This window comes from Hesperophylax consimilis, chromosome 27 (genome assembly GCF_061612785.1).
Source record: "Hesperophylax consimilis isolate HC1 chromosome 27, BYU_Hcon_1.0, whole genome shotgun sequence".
In the NCBI taxonomy this organism is placed as follows: domain Eukaryota; kingdom Metazoa; phylum Arthropoda; class Insecta; order Trichoptera; family Limnephilidae; genus Hesperophylax; species Hesperophylax consimilis.
This window is the reverse complement of record NC_142862.1, coordinates 224,337-244,686: the sequence shown is the minus strand read 5'-3', so window position 1 is coordinate 244,686 and position 20,350 is coordinate 224,337. Positions and strand designations below refer to the sequence as shown.

General features: G+C 40.8%; 2 protein-coding genes across 2 annotated transcripts; both read left to right on the top strand.

The window, feature by feature from the left end:
• Window positions 1-12,124: 12,124 nt before the first annotated feature.
• On the top strand, window positions 12,125-12,940 carry LOC149410431 (uncharacterized). The gene has a single exon (XM_089648246.1). The coding sequence runs from the start codon at window positions 12,125-12,127 to the stop codon at window positions 12,938-12,940; it is 816 nt and encodes a 271-aa protein (XP_089504372.1).
• A 467-nt stretch (window positions 12,941-13,407) lies between these two features.
• On the top strand, window positions 13,408-14,847 carry LOC149410430 (uncharacterized). Its single transcript, XM_089648245.1, has one exon. It carries the CDS (start codon window positions 13,408-13,410, stop codon window positions 14,845-14,847), a length of 1,440 nt encoding a protein of 479 aa, XP_089504371.1.
• Window positions 14,848-20,350: the final 5,503 nt, after the last annotated feature.

Below are 20,350 nucleotides of genomic sequence, written 5' to 3'. Positions count from 1 at the left end.
TTGTAATTTGACACAATCTTGCCCGTCACAGATCTTCATAAATAATTTGAGATCATCAGCAAAAAGCAAGTAAGTGGCATATTTCATGTAATCTTGCCCGTCACCAATTTAAATGATTTAGAATTTTAAAAACTTAATACATGTCATAAAATATAATATTGATAATAATAATAAGAATTTGACAGCCACCTCTGGTCTGGAGTCCCAAAATACTTGATAAAATCACTAACCAAATGTACAGAAACGGGTGGTCCGTTATCTTAACAATTATTGATTCAACTATCTTAACAAGCGGATAGCTATCTTTAGAACACAGGCAAATCCAAACATAGGTGGGAATGCTGGACTTGTCTGGAATTGTAAAATTGGCGTCAATCGGCACTGGTGCATGCATAGTCGGGAAAACGCCAAATCATATAATAAATATATTGTTAAGAATCACCTTTTGGGGTTGAATGGAGAGGGGGAGAGAAATGAGATGAAGAAGAAGATGGTTGGGAAGTATCTGACTATTCAGATCTGATTTCAGATTCGTTTCACAAAGCCAATTTTTCGATTCGGCACAGTGATCTTTTCAACTTTGAAGCAGGGTGATACTGAGAGTACTATGCTGGGGTGGAAAAGGACAAAAGGAAATGAAAATAATGAAAGCGGGTGATAATAAACCCTTGTGCTGATGTGGAGAGAGAAAATCTTTTCTATTTACACTTTCTAAATCGAGTGAATTTGAAAGGTTCTCTCATCACATGAGCGAAGAAACAGCCCAGGTTCTTTATTACTTTTCGCTTTCGATCTTGGCCATGTTGAAGCTAGTTAGTATTGTAGTCGGTACGCCAATATTATAGTGCAACGTAATAAAACACTATGTAATACTTTCTGTCCTAACTAAACAATTTAAAAAAACTTCTGTTCTAAATAAACACTTATAAATAATAAAAATAATTTCCGAACATGGTTTAAAGTTTGAGGAATATTATAAGATTTTTTTGTCTTGTAATATTTCTTATAATACCCGTCCCACAATCTCAACGATAGATCAAAGTAATATTCTGTAAATAATAAATTATCGAGACAAAAGACATTTGAAACCTTCAGCCCAATTTTGTTTTTTTTTTTTAAAGTATGTGTGATTTTAGACAAATAAAGTATTAAATGAATCTTAGATGGGAGCATCGCTGTCTGACTTTACTTGTTGGTTGAGGTATTAACAGGATGTTAAGTCCAGCGATACTAACCTGTGACATTGTCACGCTTCTCTGAACGGTTAAGAAGATATTGAACATGACTAATACCTAAAATGATACTGCAAGCGTCGAACGGATATTTTAGATATGTCTTTTTCTAGTCTTTTAAGGAGCATATAAGAGTGCATGGGATCTCTCTCGAGTATAATTGTTAGGGACATAAAAGTTAACCTCTTTCAACATAGGCGGATTGTGTATTGTACCAGTGATAAACTTAAAAAAGTGTTGGCCTAAAAATATTTTTCTGCGGGCTTCAAATGTATTGAAATCGAGCATTCCTGTTAAGAACAAGGATGGATACAAGAATGGATAGTATGTATATTCCCTCATATACAGGTAACGCATAAACCTTTTTTGTACTTTTTCTATTTCTAAGATATGGTTTTGTTCAAATGGTTGAGTATTGGAGAGTTGAGCCCTGAAATAGAAGGATTTATGCTTGCCATTCAGGATAGTCATTAATACCAAAAATTATAAGAAGCATAAAAAAGATACAAATCAAATTGATGATTTATGTAGAAAATGTTTGGCTTTTCCGGAAACTATTGAACATATTATATCGGGATGTTCTATATTAGCACCGTCCGAGTGTACATTTAGGCATAATCAAGTTTTAAAGATAATTCACCAAAGTTTGGTAACTAAACATAACTTGATAGACTCGATAGTAATATAGAACCATATTATGAATACAAACCAAATTCATTTTTAGAAAATGAATTTTATAAAATATATTATGGTAAAACTATACTATTAGACCGAACGATTAGTCATAATATACCCGATATAGTTTTACATGACAAAATTTAAAAAAAAAAACTTATATCATTGATGTCGCTATTCCGAATTCCTGTAATATTCAAAAATCTGTTTCTGAAAAAATAAGAAAATATACAGATTTAGGAAATGAGATTAAAAGCATTTGTCATTCTCAGACTATAAAAAGATTAGGTAACGTTTGTTATTTCGGCTACTGGCATTATACCTAGTTCTCTCATTCAAAATTTATGCGTATTAGATCTCTCAAATAATTTATTCATGAAATTGTAAAAATCGGTCGCTTTAAATACATTTAGGATTACGAAAGATTTTTAAATATTTATTTTGAGGGATCAGTAGGATTTATAGGCCCTGTTAGAAGTTCTACCGAGCCGAACCCTCTGATATGAAAATATCTGGAGTCGGTGAATTATTTTCCCATTTGATCTCTGGTGAGTTGACGTGTTGTTCTTGTATTGTTTTGTATTTATTATGCTTATAATATAATGCACTTGCATAATGTGGATTTACTAGATGATCATTTGTGGAAAAGTGTGTGAAAGGGTTTAGTTTTTCCTGTGGGGAAGATTTAACCCGGATATAAAGTCGGAAAACAATAAAATTATAACAATAATAGTAAACCTAAGCTTCGTTTTTAAATTGTAAATTCAGAGCTCGACTGTTGCGAATTCCTAAGTCTAGTCATTATACGAGTTGTTACTCGATACACTTCGCACAAGGACCTAGTTAAATGACACTAATATTTTCAACATAAAAATATTTGTGTCTAAAACACACCTAAATAATGTTTTCGTGTAAAATTATTGTTTCTGACAATTTTAAATATTTTTTTTTATATTTTCCAACGTTTGTAATGAAGTAAATATTTAATGTAACTTTGTTTATTACCAATAAGTAAAATATTGTAACCATTTTGTGTACCCAAAGAGAAAAGCCACATTGGCGGATAAAGGACTAAATAAAAATAAATAAATATTGGTTTGTACACGAACCATGATGAACGAACCAATTTGAACTAACTCAACAAATAACAAATAAATCAATTAATTTTGGCGGGATAGAAAGGCCGACAGGGGTATTGCAAGAAGGGTAAATGCAGGAAATTCCATCAATGGAAGACGAAAAGCGACTGACGCGCCCAAATTGTCTTAAGTTGTCCTAAAATTGTCCAAAGTAGCACCCAAGAAGAAGTCCACTATGGAATAGAACTGATACCAACCTTGATGTACGGCAGCGAGGCATAGGACTGACAGGGAAAGCATTAAAGTCGGGGCCTGCCCTGTGCAAGGTGCAGGTGCAATTAGAGCAGCACTTTCCGTCTTGACTTGCCAAGGAGCTTGATATACGGCAGCGAAGCATAGAACTGGCAGGGAAAGCACGAAGGGCCGTCCCGATGCAGTATGCATGTGTAATTAGCGCATTCCGCTCCGTATTGACTTGCCAGGGGGCCAACGAGGCGCTGACGCTGATAATACCTAACACCTAGCACTAATAGGTTTTTACTAGGTGCTGTTTGGCTGATGTAAACGCGCATTGGTTAAGATTGACAAAGGAACGCTTAGGTGGTTTTGAGCAGGTAGAACGAATCAAATTCTCGGGTAATTTGAAGGGTCAGAATAATAAAGTTTGTATTAGATGATGTACGAATGCGAACGGAGCAATTAGTATATGCCAAGACAGAGGTGTATATATATATTAAATATGCTGATCTAAAAAAAGGCATTTTTATTAAATAATTTTTAAATGAAACGTTATAACTTTCTTTACACCATTTTCTTTATTGGCGCAGCCCTGTCTATAGTGCCTATTGTCTATCTATGCCACAGAATCGGGGTTCCAGTTACAAGAATTCGACTGCATAGCGGTTGATACCTCTCACGTAGGCACTTTTTAAAAATAAACTTTGACGACCAACCCTGATTAACTGAGCGTAGCCGAGTCATGATTTAATTCGACCGTTTTCCATTTTGTCGGTCTGTACATTTGTTTGTACGTTCCGTTTCCGACTCACGATAGTGGCCGTTTAATGGTTTCAGTAAGCATTATTTTTCAAATGTGAAATTATCGTGTTTATTTGCACTTCATCATTCGCATTTTTTCAATATTATGGTCCCTGTCTGCCTTAAGAAAGTTTGAAAAAGGAATTGCCATTGAAATAATGACGTTTATTTGGACAAATTTAATAATTCTAATTTGAAATTTTAAAAAAAAATACATAAAATATATGGTATATAAATAAGCAGGTACCTACCTATTTAGGAATATACTTGCAAAACTTATGATTTTAGAGGAAATTTCGGATTTGATTTAATAATAGAAAATTAGGAACACAGTTTCCTGGACGCGAGTTTACTGTTCACAGAACTACTAGTGTATAATCGTAACGGATCTGCCAATAAAAACGGTTGTTGCAAAAATTTTAGATGCGAGAAAAAAGGAAAAGAAATGAAACATAAAGAAAATCGAACAAACCTCTCCGCGTGACTTCCTCCTGGCGGAAAACCACGGAAGCTTCTTGACGTTTAGCCGCGGGAAATCAAATTACCGCGCTGCGCCATTTTTCATCTATTTTTAATGTGGATGATGTTTTATTCGCCTCCTGCGCTTCGTTATTTCATCACATTGTATTCGCCCCTTAAGCCTCGTTACTTCATCACATTGTAACAATATTATCATTAATCATAAAATCATTAATTTCTTGAAAATAAACTTCATTCGTTCAACGCCGGTTTTATAAAATGAAATATGATAAAACTAAAATGAAGAAAATTTGTTCATAATACATCGAAATATCATTTCCATAACGAGCTATGGGGTTTAGAATAAAAATAATTTGTTAATTTGTATGGCGTCGCTTATGGGAAAAATCACATCAAGGACGAATATCCATATTAATTTAAACTATCAATATCAATATATATATATATATTTATAATGGAGTTCCCACAAAAAAACTCAACACATAAACACGCTACAAGGTTCACAGAAAACTTATTTATCCCAAAAGCAAACAAAACTATATTTCATAAAGGACCACACTACATGGCCATTAAAGTATGTAACAACCTTCCACGTAGCATCAAACAAATAACCGAAATACTTAAATTTAAATCATCACTAAAAACATTTATTTTTATACAAATGTCACTACACCTTAAATGAATACCTTACATAAATTAAATACCTCTGTTTTTTATTTATTATTTACTTACATTTGTTAACATGTAATTGTTGGGTTATGTAATATAATTTGTATTTAATTATTGAAGACAATATTAGCTCAGCGGTAGAGCGGTGCCCCGGCAAGGCAAGGGTCCTGGGTTCGAGTCCTAGATGTGACCGGATCCTTTTCTGATTTTTCTGTTTCAGATTTTCGTTTAAAATTCGCTAATATTGTCTTCAATAATTAAATATTACAATTTGAGGTATTACTCAATAAAGTTATTCCAAAAATTTAAAAAAAATTATATTCGTTGGGTTAGCTGGAAGAAATAGGATGTAACCTATAAGCCATACCCTTTGTACTCTGTATTTTTGTGTAATAAATTGAATTTGATGCTTTTTTTGAATTTGAATTTGATGCTTCAATTTGATTCATCATTTTGACTATTAAAGAGTTACAATATAAGTTATACATATTAAGTGTCCTTAAGGGGATGATTACAGCCACCACAATTTGCGAAAATGTGTCTTGTGGAATGTGATGGAGGACTTAGCTAGCAGATAATTCTAACCCACGACGACTGGGTGGGAACCAGACGCATTTGTCCATCTGTTTTTCGGTTATTATAATATGTATTATACCTACTAAATAGAAGCAACAGACCCATTTATTTTGCATGGTCTCCATAAAACAGTTATACGCCAATATAATATAGAGAAGATTACAAAAAAATACAAGATTACAGTAAATGAGAAATGGTAAAGAAAAAAAAGGATGATTTGTATAACGTCGTTTTCTGTGAAAAATCACTTCAAGGGCGCTGTACAAATATATAATGCTCTATCTTATTATTAAATATATACTAGACAGGCTTTGGCTGACAGTTTACATCCACCGGTTCGTCGATCACTAGTCTATATGTGCAATACGGTAGACCAGTGAATACTTAAATGTACGTATAGTATTATCTATTTATAATGTGTACAGGCAGATAATATACAGGACCAAACTTACATAGGAGGTAACATGAGATTAACACTGTTTATTGTTTATTTATATTATGAACAGGCAGATAATATACAGGACCAAACTTATCTGGGAGGTCACTTGAGATTAACACTATTTATTATTTATTTATATTATGTACAGGCAGATAATATGCAGAACCAAATTTATCTGGGAGGTCACTTGAGATTAACACTATTTATTATTTATTTATATTATGTACAGACAGATAATATACAGGACTAAACTTATTTGGGAGGTCACTTGAGATTAACATTATTTATTGTTTATTTATATTATGTACAGGCAGATAATATACTGTTTTTTGTTAATTACAGAAATTTAGATACAGTTAGTTAGTTAAAATAGTTTAAGGGCATAAATTGGAACTCGTGTTATCGGACATTATATTATTTTATCCTGGTATTTCTTTTAATGAACATATTTAGAAAAGGAAAAGCAAATTTTAAGAAGAGCGGTACAAAGATTTGATAAAAATTCACCTTTCTAAATGTATCTCGTCCCTCGGAAAGAGACAGATGGAGGTGTATAATGTAAATCCTATAAGAAAGAGACAAATGGAGGTGTATAATGTAAGTCCAATAAGAAAGAGGCAGATGGAGGTGTATAATGTAAATCCAATAAGAAAGAGACAAATGGAGGTGTATAATGTAAGTCCAATAAGAAAGAGGCAGATGGAGGTGTATAATGTAAATCCAAAAAGAGAAGTGTGATTAGGATATATTATAAGCAATAAAAGAATGGTACTCACAGGGAGATATATTTAATTTAATGGGTGAAAGCCTAAAAAGCTAAGAATATTTAAGATCTAAACTAGATGCAAAAATATGAAATGAACATGTAAGAGGTGACATTATTGTGTAATGTTATGTTGGTACAACTAGAAAAGGTTGATAAGAATGTGCCAGTGTAAAAGGTTACCGGAGCAGTTTTACTATTTTGTGACATGCGTCAAAAGATAGCTACTAAACATTCATTATGTTGTAAATGACGTTAAAATATCAATCTGATCAGTGCAGCACCTCTGTTGATTTGCGCGTTCTGATAGGCAGAAGTCCTCGCTTTCGGAGCCTTCAACTTCATTCACCTACCTGTTAGGCTAATATAAGTTAACCTCATACGTGCATATAGGTGGATCAAATCTAGTTCCAAAGATCACCTTTAAAAAATGTTTACATAAATATATTTTTCGGCGGGCTTCAAGTTGAAATCAAATATTCTTGTTAAGAACATGGATGGATACCATAGTATGGTTGAATAATCCCGATGATAACCTCCCTTGAACTCCTATTAACCAAGTCTATAAAATTAGTATAATTATTGTGTTTCTGAACTAGGTTAGGCATTCAGCATACTAACCTGTTGTGACTTCATTGCAAATTGCAAGTATATTCAACGCTATAAAAACAGGTAACTATTTGATACCACTTTTGTATGTTAGGTTATTATTATGACAATAATATAATGGCAGAGTAGAGGACGCATAATACAAAGAATATGTTAAATCATGTATTTGTTATTATGAAAGATAAATATGATTTTATTTAATTTTTATATAATAATCTTTTTTTCAAATAATTTTGAATTTTTGACCCATCAATGTTATATCGGACGTGCAGAGCCAAAGTCATTATGAGATAACAAGATCTCAAGTTTTTACGATGTCCTTAATATTTTTGATAAAACCATTTAGATATCTGCATTAAAATAAATATGATACTATAATATTATTCCACATCCTTAATGTGCGACTGCTATAGTTAATATTAATGGATTTTCGGCGCCACCATACATTTAAAAACTAATGTTTTTGTTTTGTTCAACACAGTGAAGAGATAAGGGTGATCGCTAATTACTCTCATTGAACATGTGTGAAATTTAATGTATAATTTTGTCCAATAAATAGAGAAGTAACTGGTACAAACAGTCACTTCTCATCCGAGAGTACTCGGGAAAGTAATACTTGTTTAATTTAATGTTTTCCTACTGCCCCTGCAAAAACTCTCAGATCAAGGTGTCAATGTGTGCCGGTGCCCTATTGAATTTGCAGTATTTTTGCGGGCTTCACTAACTTGGTCCCGTACAAATTGGTCCTTCGAGCCGGTTCTACGCATTACGCCTTTAATCGTGCTTCAGTAAAGATGCCTTCGCTTCGCAGTGGCCGTAAAATCTCTACGTCATCCGGGGCGTCGCGATCAGCAACCAGCGTTCCCGCAGACCGAGACAAACGTATGTCTCGCCGAGACCCGGACCCTACCTCCAACTCTCCGACTGATGTTCCCATTAGCCAAGATGCACCCCAGCAAGCTGATCAAGCTATGCTTGCCTCGGACTCCATTGAATAATCAACCACAGCTTGGGGTCCCATCCTGACCCACAGTTCCCCGGCCCCCCGGGAGTCCGACGGAGAGGAAGATGACCAACGGTCAGAGTCAACTGAGGATGCAATACAAATGTTGCGCCGTGAGTTGCGCACTCGAGAGAAGCAGCACGTTAAGCACACCGCCAACCTACTTGCAGCCCTGGCAGCAGCAACAAAGACATCCGCCGCACTGCAAGCAGGCCACCAACCTGCCGATTCCAGGTTCACAACTACTTAAGCCCCCGTGGCGCCTGGAGCATGGCCCGCCTCAAATGCCGGCTACGCTATTACAGCACCCGGGCAAGCCTCGAAAGCATGCCCGGTGCAAACAGCGCCTGGAGTGTGGCCCGCCTCGAAAGCCGGCTACACTATCACAGCACCCGAGCAAGCCTCGAATGCATGCCCGTTGCAAACAGCGCCTGGAGCGTGGCCCGCCTCGAATGCCGGCTACACTATCACAGCACCCGGGCAAGCCTCGAATGCATGCCCGGTGCAAACAGCGCCTGGAGCGTGGCCCGCCTCGAATGCCGGCTACGCTATCACAGCACCCGGGCAAGCCTCGAATGCATGCCCGGTGCAAGCAGCGCCTGGAGCGTGGCCTGCCTCGAATGCCGGCTACGCTATCACAGCACCCGGGCAAGCCTCGAATGCATGCCCGGTGCAAACAGCGCCTGGAGCGTGGCCCGCCTCGAAAGCCGGCTACGCTATCACAGCACCCGGGCAAGCCTCGAATGCATGCCCGGTGCAAACAGCGCCTGGAGCGTGGCCCGCCTCGAATGCCGGCTACGCTATCACAGCACCCGGGCAAGCCTCGAATGCATGCCCGGTGCAAACAGCGCCTGGAGCGTGGCCCGCCTCGAATGCCGGCTACGCTATCACAGCACCCGGGCAAGCCTCGAATGCATGCCCGGTGCAAACAGCGCCTGGAGCGTGGCCCGCCTCGAATGCCGGTTACACTATCACAGCACCCGGGCAAGCCTTGAATGTATGCCCGGTGCGTACACTGCTGGGAACACGGCCCGCCTCAAATGCTGGCCACGCTATCATAACACCTGGACCTGCCTCGAATGCACGCTCAGTGCACATACTGTCGGAAACTACGGGACACACGGCACCCGTGGCAAGCATTCCCATAGCCGATTATACTCTACCACAGTACCCCGAGCGACAGCTCCAAGCAGCAGTACCTGGAGAAGTGGAATTTACGCATAACAGATCGCAGCAATTCCCTACGAGTCAGGATTTTTCACCACTGTTTCCGCCACTGCCTACAGCCGATGAGACAGCACAGCACACTCACGAGTGGGTGCAAAAAGGCGCTGGTCAGCTGGCTCAGATCACCTCAGCAATAGCAGAGGGTTTTCGCACGTCCCGTGCCCAAGAAAGCCCTCGCACGATAGAGGACGATACACGGATGGCCGCCTTAATTGCAAGGCAGACCACGGCCAAGGATCTTCCCCTCTTCCTGGGTGACCCGCTCGAGTGGCCCACATGTAAAGCCCAGTACACCCAATCCACAACCACTTGCAGAATGACTTTATCCGAAAACCTCATCGGCTGCAGCGTGCACTAAAAGGGAAGGCTCGGGATGCAGTCGGCCCTCTCCTCATGGATCCCGCTCAAGTTCCAGAGATCCTCTCTGTCCTCGAGCAGCGATACGGTGGCGCCAGCGCAATAGCCACGCTGATGTTGGAAAAGGTGAAAAAGCTGCCGTATCTCACAATAGACGCAACCCTCGAGGACCTGGCAGACTTCTCCGGAACCGTCCAGAACTTGGTGGCATCACTTAGGGTCCTTAGGACTGACGAATACCTGACCAACCCCACCCTACTGAATGACATCACAACAAAGATGCCGATTACGCTACGGATGACCTGGCTGTATGAGACACGTGGTCTTACGAGTCTAGCTACAATAACTCAGCTGGCAGCATTTCTGAAAAGTATGGCTAACGCTATACCCAACAGCGGGATGATCGACCCAGTGCGACCTCGACCGCGACGGACCGAGCAGGTGCATGTAGTAAACGGTGAAGAAGTTAAACCAGACTCTAGACCCGCTGAATTTGTTACATCGCGAAAGAGGAGTGAGCCTGAAATGAACAATACGCGTAAACGCAAACTGTCTAGTGAAAGTTGCGGCCAGTGCGGTGGCAACCACAAAACTCGCGAGTGCACCGAGTTTGCGGAGAAAATTCTCGCCCTCCGGTGGACAATGGTGCGACAGAAGAACCTGTGTCGTAAGTGTCAGGATCGAAACCACTCGCGGGACTGTAAAACCAAGGCATGGTGCGGCATAGGAGGGTGCAAATCACCACATCACCGTTTGCTTCACGACCCACAGTTCGTACCAGAAGGTGCCGTCGGTGAGGTTAACTTATGACGCCAGACGACGGACCGGAGCGTGCAGTTAAAAATTGTGCAGGTTATGTTGGGCGTCCCCCAAGGAAGCAAAGTTTTGGTGTTCGCGCTCCTCGACGAAGGCTCAACTGTGACACTTGTCGACGCTGACATCGCGACACGGATCGGGGTGAGCGGCCCAGTCCGCGGCATACGGATCCATGGCGCCAAAGGGATGTGCACCTCTGACACACTCTCCCGCCGAGTGAAGCTGACCATAAGAGCATGTGATAGCAGTGACACCTACTACATCATCGCCAACACAATCTCCGACCTCAACCTGCCAGAACAACAGGCCCAGGGAAACCTTGTCACCCCAAAACTTTTGATAGGGCAAGACAATGCTCATCTGATCGTTTCACGGGAAGTGCGCGAAGACCATGACACTACGCGAATAGTGTCACGAACCGCACTGGTGTGGATCGCCCATGGGGGTGTCGGGCCTGGCAGTGACAATAAATCTACGACGCTGGCACTACAAATTGAATCAGCCGCAGATATCCGCCTAAGAGAATTGGTAAAATGCAACTTTGCCGTCGACTCTCTTGGCGTAACTGCCGCGGTGAGAACCCAGGCAAGCTAACAAAGGGCCATCGCACTAATGAACACGACTACCCGGCCTCTTCGCACTGGGAGGTGGGAAACTGGCCTCCTGTGGCGTAATCCGGAAGCCACATTGCCTGACAGCCGGTAGTGCGCGCTGAAACGACTTCATTCCCTTGAGAAGAAGCTGGCAGCAGATCAGAATCTGGCAGCAGCCTACAGCGACAAGATGAGCCAGTTGGTCAACAAAGGCTACGCCAGGAAGCTGTCTAAACTGGAAGCGTCAACAACCGCACCCAGAAAATGGTACCTGCCCCACTTTGCGGTGACAAACCCCAATAAGCCAGGGAAGATCAGGATAGTCTTTGACGCCGCCGGTCGATGCCGAGGGACCTCCCTTAATGACCAGCTGCTTACCGGCCCTGACCTGCTGTCTTCCCTCTTAGGGAATATTCTGCGCTTTCGAGAGGGAAACATCGCCATTGCCGCAGATATCAAGGAAATGTTTCTGCAGATCAAGATAAGGCACGAAGATCAGCTGTCCCAACTCTAACTCTGGAGATTACCAAACCAACACGAACCTGATACTTACCAGATGTCATCTATGATGTTCGGAGCCACTTGTTCACCGAGCAGCGCCCAGTTCGTCCGGAACAAGGTAGCCGGGGAATACGAACATGAGAACCCGACTGCCGCAGCAGCCATTCGTTCTAAATTCTACATGGATGACTACCTAGATGCGGTAGACAGTTGTCAGGAGGCTGCCTCACTCGTCCACGGTGTGAGCACCCTCCTCGCGAAAGGAGGATTCCACCTAACTAGCTGGGCATCTAACAGTCCAGCTGCCATAGCCGGTGTTCCCACAGAAGACCGGGCCAGTTCCACAGTGCGGATCAGCGGTGGAGGTACGGAGACGGAACGAGTGCTTGGACTAGTTTGGGACCCATCCACTGATAACTTCCTGTACTCATTCCAAGAGGCGCTCACCCCAGAAGTGGCCACGCGACCCACGAAAAGGGAGCTGCTCTCAATAGTAATGAAAATCTTCGACCCAGTAGGCTTCATTTCCTGCCTTACAATCCGGTCGAAGATACTGCTGCAGGCCGTGTGGCGCTCGAGTATAGGCTGGGACAACCCCATTACCCCTGAAAATACACAGAGGTGGACCGAATGGCTGAGCCTGTTGAATACACTCAGCATTTCAGTTCCGAGACGCTGCCTCCATCTCAAGCAGAACAGCGTGACCCTACATCTCTTCTGCGATGCGTCAGAACAAGCCTGCTGCGCTGTCGCCTATTACACCGAAGAAGTAAATGGATCCCTACAGGCGACATTTCTGGCCAGTAAATGCAAAGTGACGCCACTGAAGCCCCTCTCCATTCCCCGCCTTGAGTTACAAGCCGGACTCATCGCGCAAGACTAGCCCAGACCATCCACAAGGAAAGCCAGGCCCGTATATCCCAAACGTACTTCTGGACAGACTCTGCAACCGTATTGTGCTGGTTATGAACTGACCCACGTACGTACTCTGCCTTCGTGGCAAACAGACTGGGCGAAATAGATGAGTTAACCAACATACTCGACTGGAGATAGGTGCCAACCAAGCTCAATCCCGCTGACATCGGTACAAGGGACTCAGATGTGCCCGACCTATCACCCAAAGGAAGGTGGTTTACCGGCCCGGCCTTTATCATTTTACCTGAGAGTGCGTGGCCAAAAGAGCGTGCACCTGTCAAAAAGCCCGACGACCAGACACTAGAGGTCAAGCCTCACTACGTCGGCCTTCTATCAACTGCAAGGGAAGCCTTACCATTCATCGAGAGATTCTCCTCATGGCAACGGCTGATCCGTGCAACAGCGTGGGTTCTCCGCTTTGTGAAACAATGTCGGATGAAAGTTAACAAATCTGTAGGGGGCCCACTGCGAGCGGAGGAGATCAAGGAGGCGGAAGACAGATGGATAAAAAGGTCTCAGGAGGACGCCTTCAATACTGACATGACCACCCTCAAGCAAGGCCAAATGCTGCCGACTGGTAGTCGTCTGAACCCATTAAACCCCTTCTTCGGACAAGACGGCGCCCTGCGGATGGGTACCCGGCTGCGAGCTCTAGCGAAAACGAAGTGTGTAGCACGGACTCCCGTCATCCTGGATGGAGACCACCCGTACACTCAGCTCCTGATTCGCCACTACCACCAGAAGGCGGACCATCCCAGCACAGAGAAGACGGTCGCAGAGGTGCGGGGCGATTTCTTTGTACTGCGTCTGCGCACTACAAGCAGGAAGATAGCACACGCCTGCCCCACCTGCCACATAAGGAGAAGCAAACCCTCTCCACCACTAATGGGGGCGCTACCACCACCTCGACTGATGCATCACATCCGCCCATTTACACATTGCGGACTCGACTACTTCGGGCCTATGGAGATCACGGTTGGCAGACATCGGGAAAAACGATATGGAGCCATCTTCACTTGTCTCTCGACCCGCGCCATTCACTCAGAACTGGCCGCCTCACTGACCGCACACTCAGTCATCGTGGCCATACAGCGGATGACTGCGCGAAGGGGACAACCCGCAGCCATGTACTCCGACAACGGAACAAATTTTCATGGAGCCGATGCAGAGATGAGAGACGCTCTGGTATCATTGAGCCACGATGCCAGAATGCTTGATGCCCTAGTCACCCAGGGCATTGAGTGGCATTTCATACCTCCAATGACGCTCCACATGGGGGGAGCTTGGGAGAGGCTTGTACGGTCAGTAAAAAGAGCCCTGAGCACCACACTTAAGGAACGGGCACCTAGAGAAGAAACCTTACTCACGGCCCTGGCAGAGGCTGAATTCACAGTGAACAACAGACCACTCACTCACATATCAGTTGACCCACGCGACGAAGAGCCTTTGACCCCCAACCACTTTCTTCTAGGGTCGGCTGGAAAGCGTCCCCTCTTGTCCATGTTTGGCAAAAAGGAAGAGGAAATATGCCTTCGCCGCCAGTGGCGTATCGGCCAGCAACTAGCAGACATATTCTGGAGGCGGTGGCTTCTAGAATACCTTCCCACCATGGCAGCTCGGCAAAAATGGCACAACCCGGTCACACCCATTAAGAAGGATGACCTGGTGGTCATTATGGACTCCACGCTGCCACGGAACAGCTGGCCGCGTGGCCGCGTCCTTGAGGCCGTGCCCGCCGCCGACGGACAAGTCAGGACAGCCCGTATCCAGACAAGTTCCGGAATATATGTTAGACCGGCCATTAAAATCGCCGTCATACTACCTGCTTCAACAACACCAGCCGATCCAATCACCAGCAAGACAACACCTGCCTAGCCGAAACCCCTTGCAATGACATCAACTGCAAACACGAGATGCTGAGATGAAACAGAACACGTCCGACGGAGTAGCTGGGCGCAGCAGAGACTGCACCGTGGGGAGTATATCGGACGTGCAGAGCCAAAGTCATTATGAGATAACAAGATCTCAAGTTTTTACGATGTCCTTAATATTTTCGATAAAACCATTTAGATATCTGCATTAAAATAAATATGATACTATAATATTATTCCACATCCTTAATGTGCGACTGCTATAGTTAATATTAATGGATTTTCGGCGCCACCATACATTTAAAAACTAATGTTTTTGTTTTGTTCAACACAGTGAAGAGATAAGGGTGATCGCTAATTACTCTCATTGAACATGTGTGAAATTTAATGTATAATTTTGTCCAGTAAATAGAGAAGTAACTGGTACAAACAGTCACTTCTCATCCGAGAGTACTCGGGAAAGTAATACTTGTTTAATTTAATGTTTTCCTACTGCCCCTGCAAAAACTCTCAGATCAAGGTGTCAATGTGTGCCGGTGCCCTATTGAATTTGCAGTATTTTTGCGGGCTTCACTAACTTGGTCCCGTATAAATGTAATATAATTCTATTAAAATAAAAAAATACTTTTTGTTTTAACACCACGAGTTTTTAATAATTTTTAGAACCGACCGGTTTCGCTTTACTCAAGCATCTTCAGGGTACAAATTATTACTGTAATTACGGTAATAATTTGTAACCTAATAATAATATCTTCTTCTTTAATAAGTAATTAGTATTATCTTCTTCTTCAGTGATTAATTAGTATTATATTTTTCTCTAATGAGTGGAAGAGTGAGATACTACCAGTATCGCCCTGGTGTAAGACCACCATTCAGAATTGAAACGTTGCTCCAAATGGCTTTAGCCGTGTTCAGTGACTAGATCTGAATAGCCAGGTACTTCCCCACCTTCCTCTTTCCCTTCCCCACTTACCTTCAGCCTCACAACATCCCCCAATTGGGGATGCCATAGTCTCACTGGCTCCAGACGGGAGCAGTTGGGACTCTTGTGAGGTGTTCACTATAAAAAAAAAAAATCTTCTTATTTAATGATTAATTAGTAATATCTTCTTATTTAATGATTAATTAGTATTATCTTCTTCTTCAATGATTAATTAGTATTATCTTGTTCTTTAATGATTAATTTGTATTATCTTTTCTTTAATGTTTAATTAGTATTATCTTCTTCTTTAATGATTAATAATTCAATTTGTTTATTTATTCTCTATAATATAATATAAAAAAGGCGTCCGTGGGTAAAGTGTGCGCTCACTTCGGGGGGTGATTTATCATACAATATTTGATAGAAAAAGTAAAAAAGTTTATAAACTTTTTCGAAATGCCAACGTTTTAAAGAAGTTATCAGGTAGAACAGTTTGTATGGGAAAATAACTTTATTTTTCTTTTTACTTCTACCATCATATAGAATCACCTCCCGAAGTTAACGCACTTCACCCCCGGACACCCTGTATATTAATGATTATGATGGCTCTCATTTATTAATTCAATAAAAAAGCGGTGTATTACAAAGTGTGTGTTTTAATTAAATATATATAATATATAATCACACCCCGAAGTATTTACTTCTCACGAGGGAAGTTCCGTGTCGAGATGGAAACTTTTCAACTTTACTGAAACAGTATAAACCTATACAATGCTTTATATTACATAAAATTAAAAACAAATTATTACAAAAGTAAACATAACACTAGAGTTATTCAAGCTACGAATTCTATCGTTTGAAAGTACAGTTGACTACAAATAACAATATATTGTAATAACCTGACTGAGGTTTCCCGTAAAATTGCGAAGCGAACGTGTCTCTTTATTCTTTTTACCCTTTCATTTTCATTCAGATATTAATTGCCTACCATTTTAACCGGATATCGCCCAACTTCACCCCGCAGCCAGTCAGTATGTAATGTAAAATGTAAAAGAGACATACAAAATCCAGCGTAACTCAAACGTTAAATTTTAAGGATATTTTTGTAAGTAGTTAGGATCCGGTGTTTTATTTCATAATTAATTCACTTAAAATAATATATTATGCATTTGTGTATTTAAGAAGTATGTTTATGAGAGATGAGAAGGCTGACAGAGATATTGAAAGAAGGGTAAATGCAGGAAACTCCATTAATGGAGGACTGAACGCAGTTGGCGCTAACAAAAAATTGTGCAAAGAAGCGAATACAGCAGTCCACAATGTAGTGCTGGTACCTACCCTGATGTATAGAAGTGAGGCATGGAACTGACAGAGAAAGGATGAAAGTAAACTGAATGCTCTTGAAATAAGATCCCTGAGGCGTAAGTGTGGTAAATCGAGTGAGAAATGTGGAGATCCGCAAAGAGTGCAAGGCTGATGTAAGCGTAATGAGTAAGATTAAGAAATGGATGCTTTAATGATTTGAACATGTAGAGCGAATGAGCGAAGAAAGGAGTGTAAGGAGAATAGATGACGCAAATGCGAATGGTAGCAGAAGTCGGGGACGCCCGAGGAAGACATGGCACGAACAAGTGAATCAGATACTCGAGTCGTGTCATGTCAAGGGTCAGAATAATGTAAGAGTATGTATGAGACGATGTATGCATGTGAATGGGGCAAGGAGTGTGTGCCAAGACACTCCTTGTTTGGCGGTCCGTCCTCTCTGCCTACTCCTGCGGGGAAACGGCGTGATGGTTAGTTAGTTAGTTACTGTGTATTTGCGGTATGTTCCAGAATGGAAGACACTCTTAGTATCGCGAAAGACAACCATTCAGAATCGAAACGTTGCTTCAACTGCGTTCGATGACCAGATCTGAATAGCCAGATACTTCCTCACATTTTTGTTCCCCATCTCCTTCCCCTCCCCACAACAGTCTGTTCAGCCTCACAACATACCCCAGTTCGGGATGCCATAGTCTTACTGACTTCAGGCAGTTTGGAGCAGTTGGGATTCCTATGCGGAATTCACATAAAAAAGGATTAAATAAAATATATGTGTTATTTTAGATATCGCATAAAACTCTCGTTTGGGGTAAGTGTATAACCTCCTTCGGAATATGAATACACTGGACTCGCCTTTTACATGGTTTTGAATCCACACGGTGCTACCATATGTGCATAAATGAGTTCGTCCATTATCTGATAGTGATAGTGAATAATCTTGGTTAAGATTTTTATAAAGCAATTTCTTATAATAAAATTAACATATAATAAACAAAAACCTATCTACCATTATTTCTTATATTATACGGTTTTTTACATAATAATTTAATGAGTAAAACCTCAAATTGTAACAATCAATTATGGAGGACAATATTATCGATTCTTAATCGAAAATTTGAAACAGAAAAAGATACGGTCACATCTAGGATTTGAACCGAGGACCCTTGCCCTGCCGGAGCACCACTCTAAAAACTGAGTATTATTATGATGTATAATTATAAACCAAAATAATGGAAATGCAACACATCCTTTTTGAATTATCTCGCCTCTGAATGTTGTGTGCATTATTATTGGAAGTGGTGTTTGATATTGCAGTTGAAAGTTTCGCTACAAAGCGCTGGTCACTTGCAAGGCCTCACATCTCTGTCATATTGTTGTTGCACAATGCCATCTCCGTATCGTTGAATACTTAAAAGTTCTCGAAGGTGGGATGAATTTCATTTCATGCGATCCTTTTGATGCGGAATAAGGAAAATTTATTACGTTTTGTATCTGGGTTCATAAAAATATTATATTCAATACAGACCGATATTGATTTTGAATAACATGCATTATGCTTTGCAGGGTGTAACAGGAACCACCCATATGAGTTATACCTAATTAAAAAATTATTAAATTATTTAGAGGAATAAAAGGTAGATACCCCTTTTGCTCTAAAGATGTTTTTTTCTAGAACAAAATAAAAAAACATTTTTTCTTTCGCTGTCGCCACTGCTTAGAAAATTGGCAAGAACGGTGTGTAACATGTCATTTTAGGTTGTATACCACGTAACTTATAGTATACTCCTACTTTCCCGCAGCATTAGGCAGTCAAGAACATACATTTGGTTGCAGACATATATCTATCTATTTACAGAGAAGAGTATCTGTGGCGGGCAGATGGCGTGGATTTGATTTTTATACAAATCTGCAGTTTTATTCAGAGATTGATGAAATTTGCACAAAACGTTCAAAACGAGGAAGGTCACTGTTTACAACTGATTTCGAAAAACCCTGCTTAAAGCCCGTGCAACGCACGCTAGGGACTTTACATAAAACAACTGCCATAAAATTTAATTTCTGCATATTTGTTTTTTTTTTTAAATTTGGAGATAAGTTTACAAAACAAAATGGTCAAGAAGGAGAAGTTTAAAAATAAACAAGGTTTGTTTTATTTTTGTTATTTGTTTTTGGGGTCTTATGCCGTGTTGCGCTAACTCCTTCTTTAGCCAACGTTTCGGACAGCATTGCAATGTCCATCATCAGGTCAGATGTGCCTAGAGTGAGTTTAGAGTTAGATGGGAGAACTAAGTCTTTCAAATGATTCACTAATTCTATGGAATTTTTAATTGTATAATTAGGGGAAAACACATTGGAATTATTAAACACATTAGTAACAAGAGCGGCTAATTTAAAATTTGGGGCATTACAGCAGGCAACTACTGGGCGAATTGGTGAGTCACCCTGAGAAACCCTCCATGCCAGGACCATTCGAAACAAGCTAAATACCGAAAACTTAATATTAACAAAGGCCGATAAAGGCAACACGGTAATAATTATGCCCAGAAGTGAATATAACTCAAAAATTGGCAATTTTCTTAACAATAAGGATTTTGAAATATTACGTTCAGACCCCACTAATAAATACCAACAACATGTAAAGAATGCTTTGAAAGACTGTAAAAACCCAGTATTCATAGATTTGTCATATGACAAAGTTAAATTACTCACTAAAAACCCTAAAATCCCCAGGTTATATGGGTTCTTAAAAATCCACAAAAGTGACTCACCAATTCGCCCAGTAGTTGCCTGCTGTAATGCCCCAAATTTTAAATTAGCCGCTCTTGTTACTAATGTGTTTAATAATTCCAATGTGTTTTCCCCTAATTATACAATTAAAAATTCCATAGAATTAGTGAATCATTTGAAAGACTTAGTTCTCCCATCTAACTCTAAACTCATTTCATTTGATGTTATAAACTTATTTCCGAATATCCCTGTGTCTGAATGTAAAACTTTAGGATCTAACTTACTTAATAATTCCCATTTATCTAACGACCTCTCTAATGATCTCTCTCGCCTTTTTAATTTGTGCTTAAATCAAAATTATTTTAAATTCAATGATGTGGTGTACCAACAAAAAGATGGCCTTGCAATGGGATCGCCCACCAGCCCGGTATTAGCTGACATATTCATGGATAATATTGAAAACAAAATATTTGAATCTAAATCCCCTTTGTTAAAAAATGTTCTTTTGTGGAAACGGTATGTCGACGATATAATT

Excerpts from the sequence above, each read along its gene's own strand:
- LOC149410431 (XM_089648246.1), top strand. The coding sequence starts at position 12,125 with ATGTTCGGAGCCACTTGTTCACCGAGCAGCGCCCAGTTCGTCCGGAAC.
- LOC149410430 (XM_089648245.1), top strand. The coding sequence starts at position 13,408 with ATGAAAGTTAACAAATCTGTAGGGGGCCCACTGCGAGCGGAGGAGATC.